Genomic DNA, 22,707 nt, shown 5'->3' on the forward strand with positions numbered 1-22,707 from the left:
CTGTCCGATGTAGCTGGAAATGTACCGTGTTGCCCATAGAACTGGGGTCTCTTGTCAAGAGACGGCATACTGGCCGTGGCAATATTGCAAGACTGTAACTGTGTTTCCCTCACGGAGGGTACAGACCATCCCAGGTGCTGTGATGACCGAGGCCCAATGCAACAAGGTGGATACGGTTATTTGTTCGCCAAAAGGATGGCAGGAGAGAAGTCTGTATTTCGAATGGGAAGGCGCAGGAAGAGTGGTAGAGTGAGCACGAATATAGATAGGGGTGTTATGTAAGACGATGCCGGCTGCCGTAGAGGAGTGTAAAGGGAGAATAGGGGACGAGCACTCTGGTTGAGAAAATTGCAGTTTTTATCTAGATTTGATGTGCTCCATACGGTGACTCCCATTTTGAATGTGTTGTATCGTGAGTCTTGAGTCTTGGTGATAATGAAATGTGGTATACAAGCTAGCAATACTGTGTACTTTACAGCTTTGGGGTATTTGTATTTAGTTCTGCTACAGTTGCCGCTATTTACGTTTTAAGATGAAGCATGTACGACACAGCATCAATCATGGAGAAATCATACTACTCTTGTTTCTCTTTGTGATCAGAAGTTTTCACATTGTTTAGTTATTTTATATTTATTTATTTACTTATTGTATAAAAGAACGAACTAGAGCGAAATCAATTTTATTTCACTCGATTTTCAGTTCTTCAAAGGCCTCTTATTGTCACCGTTCCTTTCATAATTCCTATATCCAGGTTGTTGATCCAGTCTGTCGTAACAAAAAGGGGTCTTGTACAACACATTTAGCTAGCGCTCTAACGCGGATGAAACTCAACACCGGATCAGCGCTGCAAGTAGAGCAGGTTGTGCCGAGCGAGCTGTAAGTTGGCCCGTCCCGGCTTGCCAAACAGAGGGCAGCCCCTCCGATCGACCTTTCCTCTTTGGGTGCATCACAAGCTCCTGCCCTCGACGACGTATTCTTGTTTGCTCTTTCCATTTTCTTCGTCTCACCTCCTTCCCTTTTCACGATCTCGTCTCGTCAGCCTCCTTTTCCCGTCGTCGACTTGACTTCTAAACTTTGCATCTACATACACCCTTCTTGCAAATCCCACAACGATATGGCCACTACCGATGCACCGGCGCCAGCCTGCGCTCTTCCGGGCGAAGACAACGTCAATCAGCGAGAGTTTTCGGGCACCGTCCGCACCGACAACAACGTGCCATCGCGCGGCACGCTAAAAAAGACTGCCGATTTGCCCGTACTCGACCGCGAGGGCAAATCATATCCTTTCAAGAGCCTGTACGAGGACTTTACGGGCCAGACGCTCGTCGTCTTTGTCCGGCACTTTTTCTGCGGTGTACGCCTTCTGACCTAGTGTCTGGATGGTGGTGTTCCAGGCGCTCCTTGCTAACATTTCCCCTCTCCAGAACTGCCAGGAGTACCTTCGCCTCCTGTCACAGGCAATCCCGCTCGCAACGCTTTCCAAAGCACCTACGCCTTCGCGGATCGTCGTCGTGGGCTGCGGTGATCCGTCGCTGATTGATATGTATGTCGAGGTCGCCGAGTGCGTGTACCCCGTGTACGCGGACCCGACGCGCCGTCTCTACGACGAGTTCGGAATGGTGTCGACACTTTCCTTGGGCCCGCCACCCGCGTACATGAAGCACACAAACATTTGGGCGTCCTCGTTCCGGTCGATTGCGCAGGGCTTGCGTCAGCTCCCGCGGGGGCTGGCGCTCAAATCGGGGAACCATCGCCAGGTCGGCGGCGAGTTCTTGTTTCGAAAATCGACCGCAGACGATGCCGTGTCTGTGACATGGTGTCACCGCATGAAACACACGCGGGACCATGCCGAGACAGACGAGCTGCAGGCGGTGCTCGGGTTGGAAACCACGGCAGCCGAGTCGAAATCCGAAAAAGAGCTTGCTACACCAGTTCCAGCAGCAACCACAGCCACAAAACAAATGGCGGCGGCATAGGGGAGAGCAGTTACTCTGAAATAACTGCCCATAATTGAATCAGTGATATCCCGGTGGGCAAAATAGCAAGTATTTACTGCCGGTACATACTTTTAAAGGCAAAAATCCTTTTATTTCATTTTATCTGATTCGGTACTTTCTTTCCGACATGCCACACTGATGTCTTTGTCTTATCTTTGAAATCCCCTTCTCGATCTGTGTTTCCTCAGCAGCCGACATGGCCTGGCGGATGTACGTACACCTAGCTCACAGATGCTCCTGGGCCATCACCCACATGGCCACCAGATCGGGACACTGGCGCGCAATCCTCTTTTGAGTGATGTGGTTCGACAACATCACCGATAGCGTTCCCTCTCGGGCCACGATCTTCGCCATGCTCTCATTGACCATGCGCATGATCTGGACCTCTGTCGCATCACACGTTGGCGCACCTGGGCCACCACCATAATCGACTCGACCCCCGCCATTGCGATGGCTCGTCAGCCGTTGGACCTGCTCCATAATCTTCGTATCGATGTCATGCTGGACGTGACGCGGTTCGATTGCCATGTGCACGAGCCACGAATTGCCAAAGACGCCCTTGTCTGGCCGCCCGCCCCACTCGCGAATGCGCTCGGCGGCGGCGCTGGCCTCAATAGGGCGGTATCCCGGCCGGGCTGCGATACCAGCGTACAGGGGGATGGTCGTTGTGGCAAAGAGATACCGACGACCGCCCTGTTGGTGCGACGACGACGAAGTAGCCGTGGACGACGCGCCCGACACGGTCGACGAAATGCTGTAGCGGTGGCTCGTCGAAGCAGCCGTACTAGCCGTGCCACCGCCGATGCTGCTGCTCGCGGTGCTTTGCCCCGTATTCGTCCGGGCGCGGGTGCTTGTCGACAGTGCCGAGGCCCGGTCACTACCAGGTAGCTGGGATATAGACGACATTAGCGCCGCAATAGACGTCGTGTTGGACGACGATGACGGCATATACTGCGAGAAATCGTGGTGTGGCTGCTGCTTCTGATGGTGGTGGTGGTAGGTGCGCAAAGGATGCGTCATAATAATTTGATGCCGCAGCACCAGTGTGGCGTTCCGGAAGACAGGCATCGACGCAGCATCTTTACTGTCGATCTCGGCGGCATCGATGTGTCTGCGGTCGCCCTCATTCACTGTCATGGTCACCCGCAGACCTTCAATCTCGGGGTTTGTGCCATAGCACCGCAGACTCTCTGCCCGGTACGGCCCAATGATGCGTCCATTGACGGCGACGATGCACGCCGTCGTCTGCGTGTGCTTAAACCGGTTGTTCTCGTTGCACGAAAACAGCTGCGCTTGCGCCCACTGCTTCTGCCTGAGTAGCTCCAGCAGGTTGTGGCCATGGTTGAGCTCAAACTCGTAGCCCGTCATGGGTAGCAAGAAACCCGGGGCCGGGGGTCCCTGAGGAGCGGATACGATGGCCGACGTGTCAACGTCTCTGGTGGTGGGAACTGGGAGGGGCGAGCGTGCACGCGAGACCAATGCGGTTGTCGTTCTCTTGGCGGCGGCCGGTACCGTGAAGCGAGGGCCAGACCGCTAGTCTGCGTGCCTGCTCACCGCACCTTGCGTCTCCTGCTGGCTGATGTTGTTGCCGTTGTTGTTGCCGTGACTACTGTTGCCGTTGCCGGTGGGGTTGTTACCATGAACGGGGCCGGCGGTTTCCTCATGGCCGGCAACATTATCGATGCTGTTGATGACAAGTGACTCGAGAGACAGCTGCGAGGGCTCCTGCTTCTGGACCGGCGAGGGCGCTCCGCTTTGAGTGATACTGGTGCCGATGTAGTTGATGTTGCTGGCGCCACCGGTGGTGTTGCTGCTGCAGCTTCGAAGCTCAGCACCAGACGAAGGGATCCATGACGTAGATTCCGCTAACAGGTTCGTTGGGGCGTTTGAAGTTGGAGTATCGTCGCCGCACACGATGGCCGTGGGCGTCTTGTTGATCGTGGCGTTGCCGTTGACATTGCGTATGCTGTCGAGATGTGATCTGTTGTGAGCAACCCTGCTCTCCGACCATGGCTGCAGGGGCGCGCGAGAGGACCCCTTGGAAGCGTCGATCCGAAGTCGAGGCATGGGTGCGAGGTGTACACTGGTAGATGCGTTGACACCAGCTGAGTTGTCGTTGTTGCTAACAAAGGTGGGATCGAAGAACCTAGAGCTGCTGCGACTCGTGGCAGCGGCGGCGGCAGTGGTTGTGTTCCCTGCGAGAGGTTGTTTGCTGGCTAGCCAAGAGTTGACATTAGTGGTCGTGGTGATGATGGTGGCCGAGTTTTGTGTAGGCCAGAGAGAAAGCGGTGGATGCCCCAGGTGACTCTGGCCGCTTCTAAAGACTGTGACAGAATCGTGTCCGATCTCTTTGGGCCATGGAGCATCCATTTCTCCGACGGGAAAAACGTTCATATCCCTGGCTTCTGCCTCGGCCGCGGAGGCGTTGGATGCGTGCAAATAACCGAGACGGCGAGTCTGCCACGCATTGGAAGACAACGAGGGGTGGTTGTCTTCAACCCGTTTTGGCTGCACGCTGTGCACACTCTGTGTGCTTGGTGCAGCGTTCAGCTGATTCTGCTGGTGTTTCTGCTCGACCATGTAGGCGAGATACGAAGGGTGGCGCCCCATGGCAAAGGAACGCTGTTCCACTCGCTTGATTTCCCCGGAGAGCGCTTCACGACGCAAGTTGGTGATATAGGCGTCTTCCGAGAGCGGTTCCTGGGGTACATTGCATTCGCTGATCGAAGAGCTGGCGGGTTGCCAACGCCCCACGGTGAAGTCGATTTCGTCAGACATGTTGTGTTAACGGTGGAAGCTTCCAAGTCGTCCCTGAAGTGCATATAATCCGGGATAGGAAATTTAGAACGGAAATGGCAATATAACATGCCAGAAGGGCAGGGGGTAAAGCAGAAGGGCAGAACCGAGATCTCGCATGTGTATCGGGCAGATGAGGCCGGACAAAAAGGAACCTTGCAAAGACAAAGGGAAAAGGGGAGAAAGGAAGGTAGAGAGAGTGACAGGATGAGAAAATAAAGACGAGAGAAGAAAGGATGTGTATTAATAGACGCACCTGTTGGCGGTGCGAGACGGTAAGTGAATGATATGTACGTGAATACGTGGGTGTATCTACATCTGAACATTTGTGTGCAATGCAGGCCAGAGTCTTGGTGTGAGACTACGCGAACAATTATCCCATGGCATTCACTCACGCTCAATTATTGATGCAACTTGGATTTGGACAACGCCGTGCCGCAGACGTGTAGATTGTCACAGGTCTTCATCAAAATTCACTCCGTTTCAACGGCCTTGTCTTCACGTGAAGGTCTGAATACGTTTTTTGTATTTCTTGTTGTGATTTAACAGATGTCCTTTTTAAAAAATTTAACCACCTAAGACATGTACGCTCGCTGTCTTTTGGTTTCGCCGTCTTCTCAACCCATTTGGTCATAACGCTATGCATCAGTCGCTGCTATAGTAACATGTTCCTTCTTTTTTTTCCTACGCTTTCTCGTCCGTCTACCCATGCGCTCCCTTTAGCACATCCGACTGATCTATGAGAAGAACTTCTGGTAAGTCTTCTTCTCCTTCTCGCGGCGAGCCTTGAGCGCCGCCTTAACCTGGTTCAGCTCCTTGAGCACGTTGGCGTCGGCGGGGGCCAGCTTGTGAGCCTCGGCCAGGTCCTTCTGCGCCGCCTCCTCGTCCTTCTGCTTCACCAGCGCCTGGCCGCGGCGGAAGTACGCCTTGGCCTTGTCGGCATCCGAAATGCCCGGCACGCTGAGGGCGTTGCCCGCGGCGACGCGGGCCTCCTGCCAGGCGCCCAGCTTCAGCTGCATCAGCGCGGCGTTGCTGTTGACGCTGATGCGCACCTGGTCGAGGGCGGCCTTTGTGCCCTCGGGGGCGCTGTCGAGGTCCGGCTCCTCGTTCAGGTACCGCAGCGCCTTGTGGTACTTTTCGAGCGCCGTGCTCCAGTCGCCGTTCTTGAATGCCGCGTTGCCGTAGCCCTTGCAGTCGGTGCTGATCTTGAGGATGCGCTCGGCCGACAGCGTGGCGGTGCTGCCGCCCGTCAGGCCGGCGAGGGGGTCGGCTGGTGCTGCGTCTCCTGCTGCTGCGCCGCTTTTGGCCGCCTCGGTCGCACTAACACCGGTCTCGGCTTCGTCCTCGGGGAAGTCCTCGTACGGGTCGCCCAGTGCGTCGGGCTGCTTGGGCGCGTCCGCCGACAGGATGGCGTCGTCGCCCTTGAGCTCGCCGCAGTCCACAATCACAACGTCCTTGCTCGGCTTGTCGCCCGGCTCGGTCGAAATGTTCTCAACCTGGCGCACGACCGACTTGCCGGCCAGCACCGCGCCAAAGACGACGTGCTTGTTGTCGAGGTGTGGCGTGGGCACCGTCGTGATAAAAAACTGCGAGCCGTTGGTGTCCGGGCCAGCATTGGCCATGCTCAGCAAGAAGGGGCGGTCGTGCTTGAGCGTAAAGTTCTCGTCGGGGAACTTCTCGCCGTAGATGGAGGCACCGCCGGTGCCGTTGGCGGCCGTGAAGTCACCGCCCTGGATCATGAACTGCTTGATGACGCGGTGGAAGATGGAGCCCTTAAAGTGCAGCGGCTTGCCGTCGGAGGTGTTGCCCTTCTCGCCCGTGCAGAGGGCGCGGAAGTTCTCGGCGGTCTTCGGGACCACATCGTTGTAGAGCTCAAAAACGATGCGCCCGGCCGTCTTGTTGCCGACGCGGATGTCGAAGAAGACGCGGGGGCGCTGTGCCTTGGCGGTCGAGTCTGCCATTGTGAATGTGCGGAGAGGTTGCGAGAAACCTGTGGGGAGTGACGTGTGTTGTTGTGAGTGACGAAGAGAGAGAAAAACGGGAGAAGAAAAAGAAGAAGTGAGGTTCAATTGCGTTGGAGAAAAAGGAAGGAGAGCTCCGCTTCTGTGCTAGTTGCCCTGGTTCGAAATCGGTCGAATGCTGTTGACTGCTTGCCCACTCGTATTGCCCTACGCACAACGCTTCAGTGGGGTTTCGTCTTGGTTGTTCTTGGTGCGGCTTGCGTTTGGATCTTGCTCGAGACAAAAAGGCTCGTCGTAAAACAGAAGAGGGATGGAGTAGAAGCTTCTAGACAATGCCATAGGCTCAAAACGAGAGGAAGCCGCGTAAGTGGGGCCGGAGGGAAGCTCCTTCCTACTGAATCAGATGGATGCATTGGTTCTTGCGCGGGGCAGGCGCGCCACACACCATTCACACCGTCAATGGCCGCAGAAGGCAGCAGCAGCCACTGGATTTGGCTCAGTTGGTCTTGCCGCCGACGGGCCGCTTTGGCCTCACACCGATTCAACGCTGCATACAGCCTCACATCGCGTCGGAACGTATCTTATCCGTCAAAATCAGACTTGTTTCTTTGGTGGTTATTTGTTGTCGGTTTGTCCATAATTTTTTGTGATTTGTCTTGATGTACGTGGGATCCATGAGCCGTGTGAGTTCTAGAGTGCATCGCATGTGCCTGATGTTCTTCTTATATCGTTTTCAGGACATCCAGTCCCGTATGCGGAACCAATTTGGCTGGCGTTGACAATTCCAGTGTCACCGGGCCGTCGTTGACCAGGGCGACCTCCATCATGGCCCGGAACACGCCGTCCTTGACGCGCTCGGCTGCAAAGTTCTCCCGCACCTTTTGCACAAAGTAGCTGTAGAGCCTCTGGGCCTCGTCGCCATTCAGTGCTCCATGAAATGACGGCTTGTTGCCCTTCTTGGTCGAGGCTAGGAGCGTGAATTGTGAGACTAGAATGTCAGTGGCCGGGACGACGAATATCCAGCCCCAGAACAGGGCCTTACTCACCACACAGGATCTCGCCGCCAATGTCCAGGACATTCTTCTTCCACTGCAGTAGACAATGTCAGTAACGGTCGATATCCACACCCACCGCCCGGATCACGTACCTTGCCGCCCTCTTCGTCATCCCACAGCCGCATGTTGACGACCTTGGCGGCCAACGAGTCAACATCCTTTTCTGTATCCCCCGGAGCCACAGCCGCAAAGACAAGGACGCCTTTGCCGATCGACGAGACGAGCTCCTTCTCGACCGTGACCGAGGCCGACAGCACGCGTTGCAGGATTGCTGATGAGGTTAGCGTGTCTGTGATCGGCACATACGACAGATTATATCGCAGAACAATACACACCTTTCATTGTGTCGTCTTGTCGTTGTGTCAGGCGCAGATGCACATGCTGTTGTTGCATTTGCACAAGGTAATATGTTGTACACAGGGACACTCCACAGTGTGCGGCTCGCTGGTATTACAGCGCTCTGGGCAAGCTCTAACAGCACCCTGCAGATTCTGTTCAGCGGGACATTTACTGTTATGCAGCATGTGATAGGCTGCCGACATGGTCACGTGATAATGTGTCTTGAGATCCGCGTATGTATTACATGCTTCCATGGGTGATTCTAGTACTCCTCGCTCGTCAGTACCGTAGACTCCTCAACTATCTTCGCACTCTTTGCCAACATGACGGCAATCAGAAGACGAGTAATCTGGATATCCATCTCTTTGGTACCATCGTTGGCTCTTAGCCTGTGCACCCGTTCTTGACATTTCACGTGACTTAGTTCCGTTTGGTGCCGCATAAGTGCGACAAATAAAATAAATCCAAAATAAAGTTGCCAAAATAGGCCACCACACCAGGGGCTGCAATGGCTCAAATGGGTAGCCGCCTGCAGGTTTGGGATTGAGTGCCCCACTTTTTGCCCAGCTCAGTTTTGTTTCGCTGGTTGCAGGCTGGTTGCTCCTCCATCGCGCCTGCCCAGTGAGAACAGACGCCGTGCGTCCACTCCTTCCCTTCGTACTCTCTTTCTCTCTCTGTTTCTCATGCCAACATCTCCACATCCTGTCAAACGGCCTCACCTTTCTCACGGGGCACACAACACCTGTCTTGTTTTGCACGCGGGCCACAGCATTTTACTACTGAGCATCCCTAGCCGATAGCTACTCGCGCCTCTCGATCCCGTCTTTGCTATCTTACCAAGTTTTAGTGCCTGTCGGCTGGTGCGTACTACCATTCTAGCCTCTGTGGCCTATCATCACTAGCCAACAGACAAAGCAAAAACCTCCCAAGAAAGCCAGAAAATGAGACTAAAGCTGACCTTTTCCCGCGAAAAATCTGAAAGACCACCGAATCGCCATCCACCAAGAGCAACAAGGGCGGGTTATTAATCCACAGCCACCTTCTGACACCTCATAGCATCGAACATTACTCCGTACAGCATTCATCAGCCTCATCCACGCCGTCACCGTCGCGAGGCTACTGCGCACACCTTGGGACGTACACCTAACTCTTGACCTCAAACGCCAAATCAGGCTTGTGACATCCTACTCCGTCCTCCAAGTCGAACCACACGACCACACGACTACACAACCAAGAGCCCTGTATCCCTTTATCCACCGACACCGACACCAACGATATCGACGACAGCGACGGCGTTGACGACACCCCGGGCTGGATCTACCGGACACCGCTGCCGCGTATTCGACGTGAACCTCACCTTCCCACCCATCACCATTCCATCCTCCCTGGCGACGGCTGCCAACGACCGGCGCCATGGCAGCACGAAAACTCCAGCAGGAGGTCGACAAGTGCTTCAAGAAAGTGACCGAGGGTGTCGCCGAGTTCGACGCCATCTACGAGAAGATTGAGCAGTCCAACAACCCGGCTCAGAAAGAGAAGCTGGAAGACAATCTCAAGCGTGAAATCAAGAAGCTGCAGCGTTTGCGCGATCAGATTAAGACATGGGCAGCCGGCAACGAGATCAAGGACAAGGGTCCGCTTATGGAGTACCGCAGGTTGATTGAGACGGTAAGCTTGCTTGCTCCTCCCCTCCTCCAGCACGATGCAAGCAGACGCCGGGAGACTCGGGCATTCACAGGCAGGCGTGTCGTCGAAAAATGTGTTTGGTGGCTGATCTTTGGTGTTTCCCTTCCTTTAGCAAATGGAGCGCTTCAAGGCTGTAGAAAAGGCCATGAAGACAAAAGCATACTCGAAAGAAGGCTTGTCAGCGGCGACGAAACTTGATCCGAAAGAGCAGGCCAAGGTCGCGAAGGCCGAGTTTATCGGCAACCAAGTAGACGAGCTGGAGCAGCAGATTGAGACACTGGAAGCGGAGGGCGAAGCCATCCAAGCAACTACGAAGCGCGGCAAGATGCACGGTGCCAAGGCCGAACGCATGGCACAAATTGAACGTACCATTGAACGACATAAGTGGCACCAGGGCAAGCTGGAGCTGATCCGCCGCTCACTCGAGAACGGAGGCGTCGACGTCGACCAGGTCGCCGACCTCGAAGAGAGCATACGCTACTACGTCACCGACAATATGCAGAGCGACTTCATAGAGGACGACACCATGTACGACGACCTGAACCTCGAAGAGAACGAAGATGCCTTCGGCATGAACCTAGACAACGACAAGGTCTCATCGCAAGACAACCAGTCCATACAAGACGACACGCCGGAAATCGAGTCCAAGCCCGCGGCACCGCCAACTGCACCGGCGGCCACGGGTAAGGGACGACAAGGGGTATCGGAGGCGGCCGCGTCTGGACGGAGACCCTCTGCACAGCTCAAGTCGCCATTACCAGCTCTCGCAACGCTGCATACGCCGCTGCCGACTCTGAGCAATGGATCCGTGGCGTCTACAATGAAGCCTGCATCCATACCAACGCGACCCGCCGGCGAAGTTCTCAAGTATGCGTCAGCCGCCGCCGCTGCTGCCGCGAGCGACAAGCTGAATCTGGGCATTTCGCCGTTACCGCCACCGGTCGGCGTCTCCGGCCCAGTCTCCTCCTCACAGCTGCCGACCGCCGCGTCCATTCCAGCCGTCCAGGCCAGCAAGATTGCCAGTGCAACCAACTCGCCCAAACCAACACCCGCGCAGCCGTCTGCACTATCCGACAAGTCCTACTCGCCTGCCGTCTCCGTGGCGGCGCCCGCGTCCGCTTCAACAGCACCCGCTGCGGCGCCGACCAAGGCAGAGAACACAAGACGGAATAAGAACGCGGCAGTGGCGGCAGCAGCATCAGCAGCATCAGCAGCATCAGCAGCATCAGCAGTATCAGCAGCATCAGCAGCATCAGCAGCATCAGCAGCATCAGCAGCATCAGCAACATCCGCGGCAACACCCGCGCCGGCCGAGCCAACAGAGACAACAACCAAGGGTACGTGCCATCACCTTTCCGTTTCTAGATTTGCCACACAAATTTACACCTCGGCTTTCTCTTTGCTAACATGTCATCTAGCTTCCTCGCAAACGAATGGCTTTACCAATGGTGCCAAGCATGGGACGGAAGCATCCGCTACAGACGAGCAGGAACGCCGGGACGAGGAGTCGATATACCACCTGCCTGCGTCGCTGCAGGATCTGGTCGACTCGTTTGAGGTGACGAAGAGCCTACCAGCCGTGGCCAATCAGGCGACCACCCTGCGCCAGCTGTCGACGTCCGCGAATAATCCGCCCGAGGCCATGGACTCGGAGCCGCCGCGACGCTACGTGCCGGACATGCGTTACAACTCGACATCCAACTACCCGCAGGAGCCGCTGCCGCTGCTGGACGACCCTCGGTTGTACAACCGCATCGACCCGGACACGCTCTTCTACGTGTTTTACTACAAGCAGGGAACCTACCAGCAGTACTTGGCCGCCAAGGCTCTCAAGGACATGAGCTGGCGCTTCCACAAGCAGTACCAGACTTGGTTCCAGCGGCACGAAGAGCCCAAGAGCATCACGGAGGAGTTTGAACAGGGCACGTACCGCTTCTTCGACTACGAGAGCACATGGTATGTTTGTCCTCTGTTTTGTCGACAGTCGTGACACATAGAAGGTTTTTTCGCTAACATGTATTTTCCCCTTTAATCTAGGATGAACAGACGGAAGGCCGACTTCAAATTCGTCTATAAGTTCCTTGAGGACGACGTGTAGTCGGATGGACCGGAATTCTTTCAATCTATGACCTATGTCTGCCTCTCTAGTTGCCCACAGGTGCCGGACGCGGGACATTGGTGAGATGTAGTGGCCTCTCTAGTCATTTACTGTTATCTATGTTACGCCTTGCGGGTCTCTTGCTATGTGGTGCTAGTTGGATCTTGTAACGATCGTTGTTGTCTCTGACAGCGCAGGGTCTCTCCGTCTTATTTTTTATCTTTACCTTTGTTTTCTTCGCTGTCGTTAAGTTGGGTCATCTGTTGATCGCACTTGTGTGTATTTATTGCGGCAAAGGGTAATCAAGGGGCAATGGGAAACCGGCGTTTTCTTCCGACTTCTTTCCTTTTCTTGCAGTAGTTATCGTTTCCTCTCGCTCGCACGTGCTGTGCGTTTCCCGTGGTTATTTTCCCTCTTTATTTATCGAATCCTCATCTCATGTTCTCTCTATTTACCTGACAGAAGCACAGGGTGGTTCAATAAATAAGATCCAGCCGGCATGCCGCCAAATAGGTCTTAAAAATCTCATATTGCTCTCGTGAGGTGACGTTGCGTCGGCCACCACGATATGGTATGAGGTCGATATCGACTGCCTTTATCTGCGTCGTTGTTTATGTGAATTGCCACCTAGCCTGCCTAACCACTTCCTCTTGCCGTTGACTCTTCCTTCGTCCGATCTCATGGGGGGGAATGGACTCATTTGCCGGTTCGATGGGACACGATCGCGAACAGCCACCGTCTTCTCGCTTGTTGTTATCGAGCCGAGATAGAGCTGACAGGCGGAACGAAAGGTAGCAACAGAAACAAAAGGCGCGTCTCGGCGATCGACGCAGCCTTGCCTATTGTTTTGTCCGAGGCTCTGCCTACAGGGCTGGCCATGTCCCTCCCGCCTCGTTCCGGGCTTGTCAACCATTCGACCACACATGGTAAGCCTTGTCAATCTGTCTGTCTATCCAGTCGATATTGGGAACCAGAACGTTCAGAAAACGAGTCGAGCTTCGGTAGCAAAGTGCAGAGTGCAAATGAGGCTCAAAAGTTACGTTTTTCTGTGACCAAAATACGGATCGCCATGGATTAGCGGGCTCCCTCGATCGCAGTTGCCGAACTTGGAAGCGCGGGATGCGATTGTCGGCGACTTCACTTCTGTCCTTTTTCTATCCTTTTTCTGTCATTTTTGTGTCATTTTCTGTCTTTTTTCTGTCTTTTCTTCTTATTCGCACATAGTGAAAAGTTCTGTTCAATGGGTGCTGAGGCGATATGTGTTCTTGTGCATTTTCGGTAGGACTTCCCAGGTTGTCCCTAATGGTTGCATTTCTTTCCCCTTTTTTTCACGAAGTATACATTTTAGTTTATAGTTATTTCAAAAGGTTTTGTTTACAAAGCTAATAAAAGAATGTGCAGAACATGTTTTAGGGGGGAAAAAAGTTTTAAAAAAAGAGAGAGAAAGAGAGAGAGAAGAAGAAAAGAAGAAAGAAAAATAATAGAAAATGACTATTATCCCCAATAGCTTGATACTTGAAATTTAGATTAATTTATTTTACTCGAGTGAAAACGTTCACAGATGTCTTGACAGTCTGACAAAATCAAATAGGTTTACCGTATTCATAAATATACATTTGATATTTTCCTGGAACGCTACTATTTTTTTTTTGGGAGGGGGGTAGTACATAGTTACGCATTACACTCTTAATAGAAAATTTCTTGTAAAGCCTCATATGTTATGGCGAAAAAAGCCATCATGACAAACTGCACCTGTCAACATTTTTATTTCGGCATGAGAGATATATCCTCAACACACAATTCCTTAATTTTACCCTCTCTAACTTTGCACTGGCCCAGTCAATTTTTATTTCTCTCTCTCTCACATTTTTTTTTTTACGAAACCGGACCTTTCACATTTGTCATTTTAAGCCTTGTCCCGTCGACTTGTCGCAAGGCGTAGCGGAAAGACAATCCCGGATGCTCAACTGCACCTTGACAAGTCGCCTTTCTTTTCTCTTTCAGACTGTCATTTTCCTTTTGGCCAACGAAGGGTGTCTAGGTTCCTGCCAGACTACGTCTCACGTCCTCGTCGAAAGACACATCTCTGGACCATTGTTGTCTTTGGCCCCCCCGTGCTCTTCTCAACGGCTGTTCATCTTCCCCCACCCGCATCTTTTGTGTGACAGCTGTCTGGTTCGGCACTGAATCCACGCTTCTCGCGTTTCCACGTTTCCGTTGCGGCTTTGCTGCGTCGTCATCCTTTTGGATCTAACCCCTTTACCCACGCCTTTCTCGTGTCCCTTTTGGGCTTCATGAAGCGCAGGCGCCCGTTTTTGTGTTTCTATTTTTGCTTATGCTTAATTCCGGCATCCTAGTGTCGAACGCGCAACAGGGACATACAGGGACGCAGCACATCGTCGTTTGTAGTTGGCCGTTCGCCGTTTCGTCTCAGAAAGACGACTGGACGACGTAATGGGGCCTGCCCGGCACATGCAGGACCAGTGCAGGGGGACTGCCAAGCATTCGGAAGACAGTTGCGAATCAAGGGGAAGCAAGGACAGCACGACGACACGAATGAGCAACGCGGCGTGCAATGAACATGATCATGGCGCAGGAGAGACTTGTCCGAATCTAGACGATGCCCGGCAAAAAGGCGACAGCAAGAAGGAAGCAGGAAGAAGAAGGAAGGGGTCATGAACGGCAAGGACCACAAGACGAGGCCAAACGACAACCGACCAAAGACCTCACCGCGCACAATGCACCATTCACGTCTTGTCTTTTCATGGTTGCCTAGAATTTGTGGACATGACACCTGCAGATGGGCCAACCGGCCTGGCCCACAGCAAAGGCTGCAAAAAAAATGGGAATGAAGATGAGCGACACAGGGTGCAAAAAGAGGGGAGACAAGGGAGATTTGTGTGAGTTTTCGTCGTCTGTTGCGGATGCACAGCCTCACTCCATTGTTTGCTTTGATGAAGAGAACCACACGGACGACCCTCCACAAAAGCGATTTGGTCGTGTTAGTTTATCTGCTGGGCCCCACAAAGCTAGCCCCGCTTTGTGACTAGCAGTGTTTCTTTCGGTGTTGCTCAGCCTTGTCCCGTTCGGCCCACCCCCCTGCACGGAAGGAGACAAGAAGTTCGAGAACGAGGATCGCTCTTTCTTCCCCAAACTGTCCGACTGGCAAACTTTCGACCGACTCGACAAAGGCCTTGAGTCTTGCGTCGTACATCGACACGCTAGTATTGCCGTTGAGAGCTCACCGGGAAGGAGGCAGGTTACTCACCCGTACATGATTGGAAGGAACGATCCAAACGAAGAGTCGTCGTTTGGACAGTGATTGTAGAAAAACACCATCTGAGACGCTGTATCGGCTCCTCATTTTTTATTTTATCTTATTTTATTTATTAATTTTTTTTTTTTGGTACGATTTGCGTCATTTCATCTCGGGCCTATTTTCTTGGGGTTATTTTTGTATTTCATCACCCGAGGGCCGTAGCTTGGGGCCGCTCGAAGTGTCAGTCAATTTGTCACTCCCAGTTGGTCATCTAAAAAATTGCCCTTTTCGGGTGGGTGCTGTTGTGTGGAGTCTTGTTAGTCAACTTTTTAAGTTTGGTTAGCGAAGGCTCGTGGGTTTTGTAATTCTCGTATCCTTCCTTTGTTTTCTACACCCCCGAACGCACTTGCCATTTTCACCTTCGACAAGAATGCAAAGGCCGACTTCCTGGGCTGGCTCTTTACCCCAAACCAGAACACTGGTCCAATGTCGTGCGAACGTTCCTGCCACCGCACCGTCATTGTACAACACATCCATTGGTTCATTCCCTCTCATTGGCCAGCTCAAAAGGCGGACAGCTAGGCGTCCAAGCAAGGCACACAGACACACCCATCGCCTATTGGAGGGTTGTCGCGCTGCACACCACACAGAGTAAATGTGCCTGTTTGCAGACACGAATTTTCATATGCATCGGTTGCTTCGCTGTCCGGGACAATGTCGTCTACTTGAATTCTGCTTAACTGCCACGCAATCCATGCTATTTGTCTGGGGCTTGTGGCTTCCTCCTCGTCGCCTTACCATGGTCGCTCTTTCTCCTTGAAAAGGGGCAACGACATACGGCGTATCGCTTCATCGTACTTTCCGTTGCATCTTGTGCCTGGGGCCCATCGCGCCTTCCGTGCATCTTCATTGAATATGGAAGGGTTGCTAGATCTAACTGGGCTTGATTTTGTTTTGTAAACACATGCCTCGCCAGACGCGTAATCAGAGGCAACTTGATCGGGGTCTGCTTGCAGAATAATCATTGCTTTTCTTTCTGTGTATCCTGAACGAGACGTTGTCCTCATACCAATACCTAGTTCAAAACCACACAAGGCGCCTTCCCATTTCACACACAAATAAAAACCTTCTCATTCTAGAAAGAACCTAGCCTGTGCTATGGTCTGATACCGCGGATCCGGAAGGCACGAAGCAAGAAAAGGGAAGGTGTGGCCCACCGAACCTTCTCCATACGGGGGCAGTGAGCGTGGCTCAGCCCTGCGTCATCGCATTTGCGATGGTCTCCTTTCTGGCTTTCTCCCCCCCACCACCATTCCGTGTGTTTATGATCTCTTTTATGTCTGATGTTTTATTACGCTTTCGGTGGTCGTACCCATGTTGTCTCCACCCACGCCGTTCGCACCTTGCTCGACGTTTACGCTTGGGTCTCTGTGGCTTTTCCATATGCCCCCATCGTCCCTTTTCCTAGTGACGAAGAGGTCCCAAGAGGCCGAAGGACACGTTCAAGGGGCCCCTGGTCTCCCGAGCAGAGCATCTACCAAGTACGAATCCGTTGTCCAGAATTCCAGTCCCCGGGGAGCCAGACAAAGCTACCTTATGTCCAATCCACGTACGTCGCGTGTGCCGGGTCGCCTTTCGTTCCCCAGGTAGCACAGCCCTCTTCAGTGTCCACGAGTGTTTCACAGCGGATGCCAGGACGGTATGAAATTTCAAGGCTGCTGGAAAAACATGAAGCAGCACCGATGCTCCGTTTCAGCTTCGCATCTTTCAGATCTTCTCAGCCAGTCCTGGGCAATACTGTCTACCTTGGTAGATTTGTGACGTGGTCACGATGGCAAGCCACGACCGAGAGAAAAAGACAACCGGAATGCCAACGACGGTCCAAGAACAGAGAAAAAAAACCAAAATGCGAAAGAGACAGACAAGGCCGCAAGCTCAACCATACCTGCCTGCATCGACTATGTCCTTTTGAAAGATATTCTGCAAATATTGGCCTGTTCTCTGATTCTATTACCGCTCTCGTCGATTTACACTATTGTGTACGCTCTGGTCATATTTAAGATACACGCCCCCACCATAAAGGCACACCTCACGCATGGTCACACCCTGTCACGCCTCTCTCACCCCACCCTCAGACCACAGCAGCCTTGATGAGGTTCCTGTCTCGCCAGATGACACGATTTTACTCCGTTGTTATGATGCTTTGCTCGCTAACCTTTCCCACTTGCAGTTTGCCCTCGTTCCTCACATCTTTGCATTTTAGTCCACAGACACCTTGTGTCTCGCCTGCCTTATTGTTCCCTTTTCTTTCTCGCGGTCGTATACACGAGTGTTCCTGCACCGCAGACTCACATAATCGGTGCATATGCGCCGCCGTTATTCGAACTGCTTCCCTCCTACTGATGGCTGTTTTCTCGGGCCGCTTTGTTAATCTTCATAACTCACCAACGTAAGTCAGTGGTACCCATTTTCTCTCCACTCTTCTTCCCAAGCCTTTTCCCTGCTGCACCCCTGGTCATCACGATACTGTGTCTTTCATCTGGATCCGTGTGGCATCAACCGATGCCAAGACGACTTGGACGTTTTCAAAATGGAGGCGCTGTTTATAGTTTTCACTTTCACCCATGTCGCCTTCCAGAGCACTTGTTCAGAGTACTTTTGACGTGAGGGAAGGCCCATGGGCCGATTCATGGGCAATATCAAAGACCACAGAACACGAAAAACGGCGATTTGAACATCGTTCAGCCTCGTACAAAACGCCTTCCTTGTACAGACCAAGCTAAGGTGTCTGACCACAAGCGGCCGTACTTCTGCCTCGTCTTCTCCCAGTCGCCTCATGTTCCTTCGTTCGTGTACAATCTGGCCTGACACCACTTTTTGCACCAGTCATACTGGGGGTGTGCTTCGTTGAATTTCTCTGGCGTAACGCTGGTGACGAGGCCGAAGCGCCCATCGTTTATTCTCTTTGCTGCATGTTTTCTCGTTTTCATGCTTACTTTGCAGACTCAGGAACTTGAGAGTGTGACCCTTACCAGCCGGTTTTAAATATCACGCCTACCACGGAACACGGACTGCTTGGCCGAATAACACCAATACTGCCCCGTTTTGGAAACGATTCCATCAAGGTTAGGTTCAGTGGCTGAGGGCCCCATCTGGTGCCCGCAGGTCGTATCTCGCACGGCATTCGGAAGAAAAAAAAAGACAACAAAGACAGGGAAGACTAGAAGAAAGCAAAAGGATAAACAAACAAAAAACGAAAAGAACGGTCAAATCTATTTGCCGATCCGTGCTTTCTAATCTTTTGCTCACCCTTTCTGTCGGGCCTCGCTCGCACTTGTGGCCTTCTCCATTTTCCGTCTCTTGCATCACCGCATCTTTTGATGCTGCCCCTACACCAGCGGTTTTTTATCGTTGACCCGACCCTTTCTTCTATTCCCCCGGTTCTGGTGCAACGGAGTGCTACAAAAGCACCTTGCACGACCGCCTCCATCACCCATCACCCTCCTGCGTGGTCTTGTCCTGCACCTTGTCCTCGTTTGTGCAGCCCTCTCCATCAATAAGCCGCTTTGCCGTTTCATGTGGCCTCCCCACGACGGCCGTGTTGTCAGCCTCGTTGTAAGGCGCTTCACATTCTTGCTGTCGTCTACACTTCAACTCCTTCCTGTTGGTTAACCTGCACAATAACAACGTCCATTTTCTGCCTTTCTAGAATTTTCTTACTTTATTTTTGCCGCACTTCTCTTACCTGCCTGTCCTCTAGCCGTTGGCCCTCTCTTCCGCCTATTTTGGTTTACAGCCCCCTTCGAGGATCCGTTCTCTGCCTTCATTTACTCCTATAATCATACTACCCCCTCTTCATCTTCGCTGCGGTAAACCGCTCCAAGAACTTCTCAGTTTCACATACTCTGAGGTGATTTACTCTTTATCCTCTCCCCAACCCAGAGACCTCTTCTGTCCTTACTTTATCGTTCTATCCCTTCAAACCTAAATCTCTTCGGTCCTTCATTCTTGTTAGTTTCTCGCTTCATGTAATTTTTATCTTTCAAGTCGCGCAAATCCTCGCACTTTACAGTCCCGCGGCCAGATTCTTCTTCGCCAGTTCCCCTTGACCGAAGTCTTCCTTTTTCGGCACTTTACACACGGTTCAGTTTCTCTATCTACGTTTCTCTTTGTTGTTCTCTTACATCTTCATTCCAACCTCGCATCTAGGTTGCCACCTTTTGTCCCGTTTCAACGCTACTGTTACCAGCTACCGCTTCAGAAGAAAGAGGCCGTTTTTCGAGCCGATTTGGGCAATATTGCTCCGCTTAGAAAATCTGGAGAGGGTACATATGGGATATGCTGGAGACACCAGCAGTACAAAAATCATTTGGCATATATACATATGCTGGCTACCCTGACACAATTGTCCTTTTCTCTGCATTGTTAAAGGCCATTGCTGTCTAACGCGTCGAGACCACTTTGAAATTTTCAGCAAGGAGAAAACAAATTCAAAGAAGACAGGACAGCCGGCTTATCTTCAGGCATTTCTTGCTTTCACTCTTTTGGTATTTAACTGCACTCCTCGCTGAGACACTTTGACGGCCCCGAATTTGTTTGGGACAAAAATGAACCAACCAGACGACAACGACATGGCGCTTAGACTCAGCCAAATGTACAGCTACTCGCAAGCCGGGCTCGACGCAACAACAGACGCATTCATGGCATCCAGCCAAACACTCAGCGTCCCGTCACATTTTACCTACACCACCAGCCCGACATCCAGTGACTCGTCCTACCTGGCGGGAATGCCCGAGACCAGCAGTCGGGCCTCAGGCGGTTCCCCGCTTCTCTCCTTGAGCAGCGCCGGTGATACGTCTCCGTTGGCTGCATTCGGTGGACTTTCACACCCCGGACCACTGTACCGTAGCACGAGCCTCAGTGGAAGCAACTTTGGCGACTACTTGGACGTCGGCGATACGGCAACAGTTGCGGGATCCGCACAACCAAGCCCGAGCACAAGCCCGGGTGGACACGATTTCTCCGGATTCAGTGGCCTGCAGTGGCCAAGCTCCGATGGCAGCGCGACCAATGACGGGATATATGGCAGCTACCACAGTAGCAGCGGCATGAGGTTTTTCGACGATATTTCACCCCATACAGACCCCAGTCAATACACGCCACCTCAGAGTTCGTGGTTGTCTGCCGGCCCGAGTAGTGCTGACGACGATAGTCACACCACGAGGTAAGAAACGGAAAAGCGAGAAAATGGACAAGCGACCTTCAATTCGTTGCTGCGTACATTTAAGGCGGAGGTTAGAATTGCATGGACAGACGAAGCAGGAAGGTGAAGTGTACTGACAATTAGTGCATCAACATACAGGACATATAGTTTGTCTCCAAGCATGGCATACCATTCGGACAACCTTGCTTTCGATTTGAACACACCAGGCGGACTGGCTACAGAGACGTTCGACTTCCAGGCCACTTCGCAATCTACAACATCATGGCCGCCCATGTCGATCTTGGACTCGACCACACCGGGGGCATTCCAGCTGCCTCCGGCAATGAAGGACGCTTCATCTAAGGCGACACGGTTCGCGAGTACAGTCGCAGGAACTAAGCTACCACAGGTGGTCACCACGAGCTACAACGATACTAGTGTTGGTAGCAGCAGTCTCATCGGCGTTGGTACCAGTGCGAGCAGCAGTACGATGGGCACCCACAAGAGCGGCCGAAGCGAACACACCACCAGCAGTCACAAACATGGAAGCCTCGGCAGCCTCGGCAGCCGACGAGGTAGTAATGTCAGCAGTCGCGGAAACAATGGAAGTACCAGTCCATACGACCCAACCGTCACATCTCCCAACCGAAAGGCATCTCATGCATCATCAAAACACGGGCGTGGGAGTCACAGTGGCAGTGGCAGTGGCTCAAAGGGAGGATCTGACGACAAGAGCCGCAGCAAATTTGCGTGCACGCGCGCGGATTGCCATGGTCCCGTATTCACGCGTATGGCCGACCTTGACCGGCACATGCTGCACATCCACACCGACGCCGATAAGAAGGAGCGCTTTCTGTGCGACTACTCTTCGTGCTCACGCAGCGCTACGCCATTTCACCGCAAGGACCACTACCGCGAGCATCTGCGCGTGTACCACCTCGAGGATCTGCTGAAGCGTGGCAGCAACGCTAACCACCACACGGCGGCCTCGACGTCGTCGTCCTCTGGTGCCAGAACATCCGAAAGGCTGTCGCCATCGTCGGCATCCGCATCCGCATCGTCCACTGCCGATGTCAAAAGGAACAAGAAGCTGCTTCAGGAGACACAACTGCAACACTGTAAGACGGAGGCCGAGTGGTGGCGCTGTGCGCGGTGTCTGCAGCGAGTCGACATTGCCGAGCGTGGCTGGACGTGTCCGAACTGCAAGGGCAGTATCGAGGAGCCACGCAAGGCGATCCGGATGTCGCGGTCGGCGGCGTCCATGGCGGCAACAAACGCCCGCCAGTTGGCTCAGTCTTTGGACATGCCGGCCGAGTGGGGAACTTATAGCGATATGTCGATGGAGTCGTACTGATAAAGCATTGCAGCATGGGCCAGTGTTTTTCTTCGTTTTTTTTGTTGAGGGATATAGTTCATAGAATTAGCTCATTTTGGGACATGTTTTATTATTTTGTGTAAGGCTCTCCTTACATTTGTTTCTTTGTACTGTACGGACTTGTTAAAATCTAATCTGTCTAGCTTTGCTTCCCGAATCCATTTACTGTCCATATTCACCTTGTCACTGTCATGCATCCGGATATTCATTTTTGTACGTAGCAAGGGGACGCACATCAAAATCTCGGGAGCTTGTTATTAGTTTGAAACAGGCGCAGAGACCAGACAACCGCCGTTACGCCTTCTTCCAAAGCCTCCAGCTATCAAACACACATACAGGAGACCGAGTAAGTAACCCGGGAGCATTGCCTGTTAAGAGTTTTTTGGCCCGGCTAAACAATGCTCCTGTAGATCCCCTGCAACCATTCTGCTGATACATCGCTATGTCTACCACATAACTTGTAAATTCACCACTTGCCATTGCTATCGGTTGGTGTTGTACCTTGCAGTAGACAGTGCTAGCACTGCAACTTCCAGCACCTGCAATGTTAACGACTGCGAAAGCCTCACTTGGATTTGGTCATGGCATATGTGTGCGCTTTGCTGAATTGATAGAAGCTAGATGTGTATGTGTTTGGCTATGCCGGCCAGTCGTTCCTGCCATTTGTAGTCGCTGCCAAGCCACGCGCGGCCTGGCCCGTTCAGTGCCGGCCCGCTAAGAAACTCTACCTCAATCCGATTCGATTGTCTGGTATATTATCACGGCGCATTTAAGTTGCCTATGAAAACATTATATCAATGAGATGAAATGCACCTGAAGATAATAAGAATACGTAGTGCGGGATTCATCGTACATAGTGGAGAACCATTTCGAAAATTTAGTTCGTAGTGTTCTAACTTCATAAACAAACGTGGCTTGTCAATGTAGGCAAGGTTGGG

The 22,707-nt window shown here is 52.6% G+C and overlaps 8 protein-coding genes across 8 annotated transcripts; 5 read left to right on the forward strand and 3 right to left on the reverse strand.

The window, feature by feature from the left end:
- Window positions 1-1,114: 1,114 nt before the first annotated feature.
- Window positions 1,115-1,976, forward strand: SPSK_09677 (uncharacterized protein; the record flags this gene model as incomplete). The annotated part of the gene is made up of 2 exons (XM_016736249.1): window positions 1,115-1,354; window positions 1,425-1,976. 2 exons carry the CDS (start codon window positions 1,115-1,117, stop codon window positions 1,974-1,976), a joined length of 792 nt encoding a protein of 263 aa, XP_016587274.1.
- Window positions 1,977-2,222: 246 nt separating this feature from the next.
- SPSK_08573 (uncharacterized protein) lies at window positions 2,223-4,775 on the reverse strand (the record flags this gene model as incomplete). Its single annotated transcript, XM_016735166.1, has 2 exons — window positions 2,223-3,530; window positions 3,552-4,775. The coding sequence occupies 2 exons, from the start codon at window positions 4,773-4,775 to the stop codon at window positions 2,223-2,225; spliced, it is 2,532 nt and encodes an 843-aa protein (XP_016587275.1).
- Window positions 4,776-5,530: 755 nt separating this feature from the next.
- On the reverse strand, window positions 5,531-6,754 carry SPSK_09374 (peptidyl-prolyl isomerase D (cyclophilin D); the record flags this gene model as incomplete). Its single annotated transcript, XM_016735947.1, has 1 exon — window positions 5,531-6,754. The coding sequence occupies one exon, from the start codon at window positions 6,752-6,754 to the stop codon at window positions 5,531-5,533; it is 1,224 nt and encodes a 407-aa protein (XP_016587276.1).
- Window positions 6,755-7,476: 722 nt separating this feature from the next.
- SPSK_09766 (D-tyrosyl-tRNA(Tyr) deacylase) lies at window positions 7,477-8,202 on the reverse strand (the record flags this gene model as incomplete). The annotated part of the gene is made up of 4 exons (XM_016736336.1): window positions 7,477-7,721; window positions 7,801-7,843; window positions 7,902-8,080; window positions 8,145-8,202. 4 exons carry the CDS (start codon window positions 8,200-8,202, stop codon window positions 7,477-7,479), a joined length of 525 nt encoding a protein of 174 aa, XP_016587277.1.
- A 1,359-nt stretch (window positions 8,203-9,561) lies between these two features.
- SPSK_08638 (CCR4-NOT transcription complex subunit 3) lies at window positions 9,562-11,932 on the forward strand (the record flags this gene model as incomplete). Its single annotated transcript, XM_016735229.1, has 4 exons — window positions 9,562-9,816; window positions 9,947-11,171; window positions 11,253-11,790; window positions 11,872-11,932. 4 exons carry the CDS (start codon window positions 9,562-9,564, stop codon window positions 11,930-11,932), a joined length of 2,079 nt encoding a protein of 692 aa, XP_016587278.1.
- Window positions 11,933-14,774: 2,842 nt separating this feature from the next.
- Window positions 14,775-15,254, forward strand: SPSK_09960 (uncharacterized protein; the record flags this gene model as incomplete). The annotated part of the gene is made up of 2 exons (XM_016736526.1): window positions 14,775-14,974; window positions 15,008-15,254. The coding sequence occupies 2 exons, from the start codon at window positions 14,775-14,777 to the stop codon at window positions 15,252-15,254; spliced, it is 447 nt and encodes a 148-aa protein (XP_016587279.1).
- A 4,544-nt stretch (window positions 15,255-19,798) lies between these two features.
- SPSK_09852 (uncharacterized protein) lies at window positions 19,799-20,419 on the forward strand (the record flags this gene model as incomplete). The annotated part of the gene is made up of 1 exon (XM_016736420.1): window positions 19,799-20,419. One exon carries the CDS (start codon window positions 19,799-19,801, stop codon window positions 20,417-20,419), a length of 621 nt encoding a protein of 206 aa, XP_016587280.1.
- A 156-nt stretch (window positions 20,420-20,575) lies between these two features.
- On the forward strand, window positions 20,576-21,748 carry SPSK_09425 (uncharacterized protein; the record flags this gene model as incomplete). Its single annotated transcript, XM_016735997.1, has 1 exon — window positions 20,576-21,748. One exon carries the CDS (start codon window positions 20,576-20,578, stop codon window positions 21,746-21,748), a length of 1,173 nt encoding a protein of 390 aa, XP_016587281.1.
- Between the last annotated feature and the right edge of the window lie 959 nt (window positions 21,749-22,707).

The sequence above is a fragment of the Sporothrix schenckii genome, assembly GCF_000961545.1.
Source record: "Sporothrix schenckii 1099-18 chromosome Unknown Cont44, whole genome shotgun sequence".
NCBI lineage: Eukaryota > Fungi > Ascomycota > Sordariomycetes > Ophiostomatales > Ophiostomataceae > Sporothrix > Sporothrix schenckii.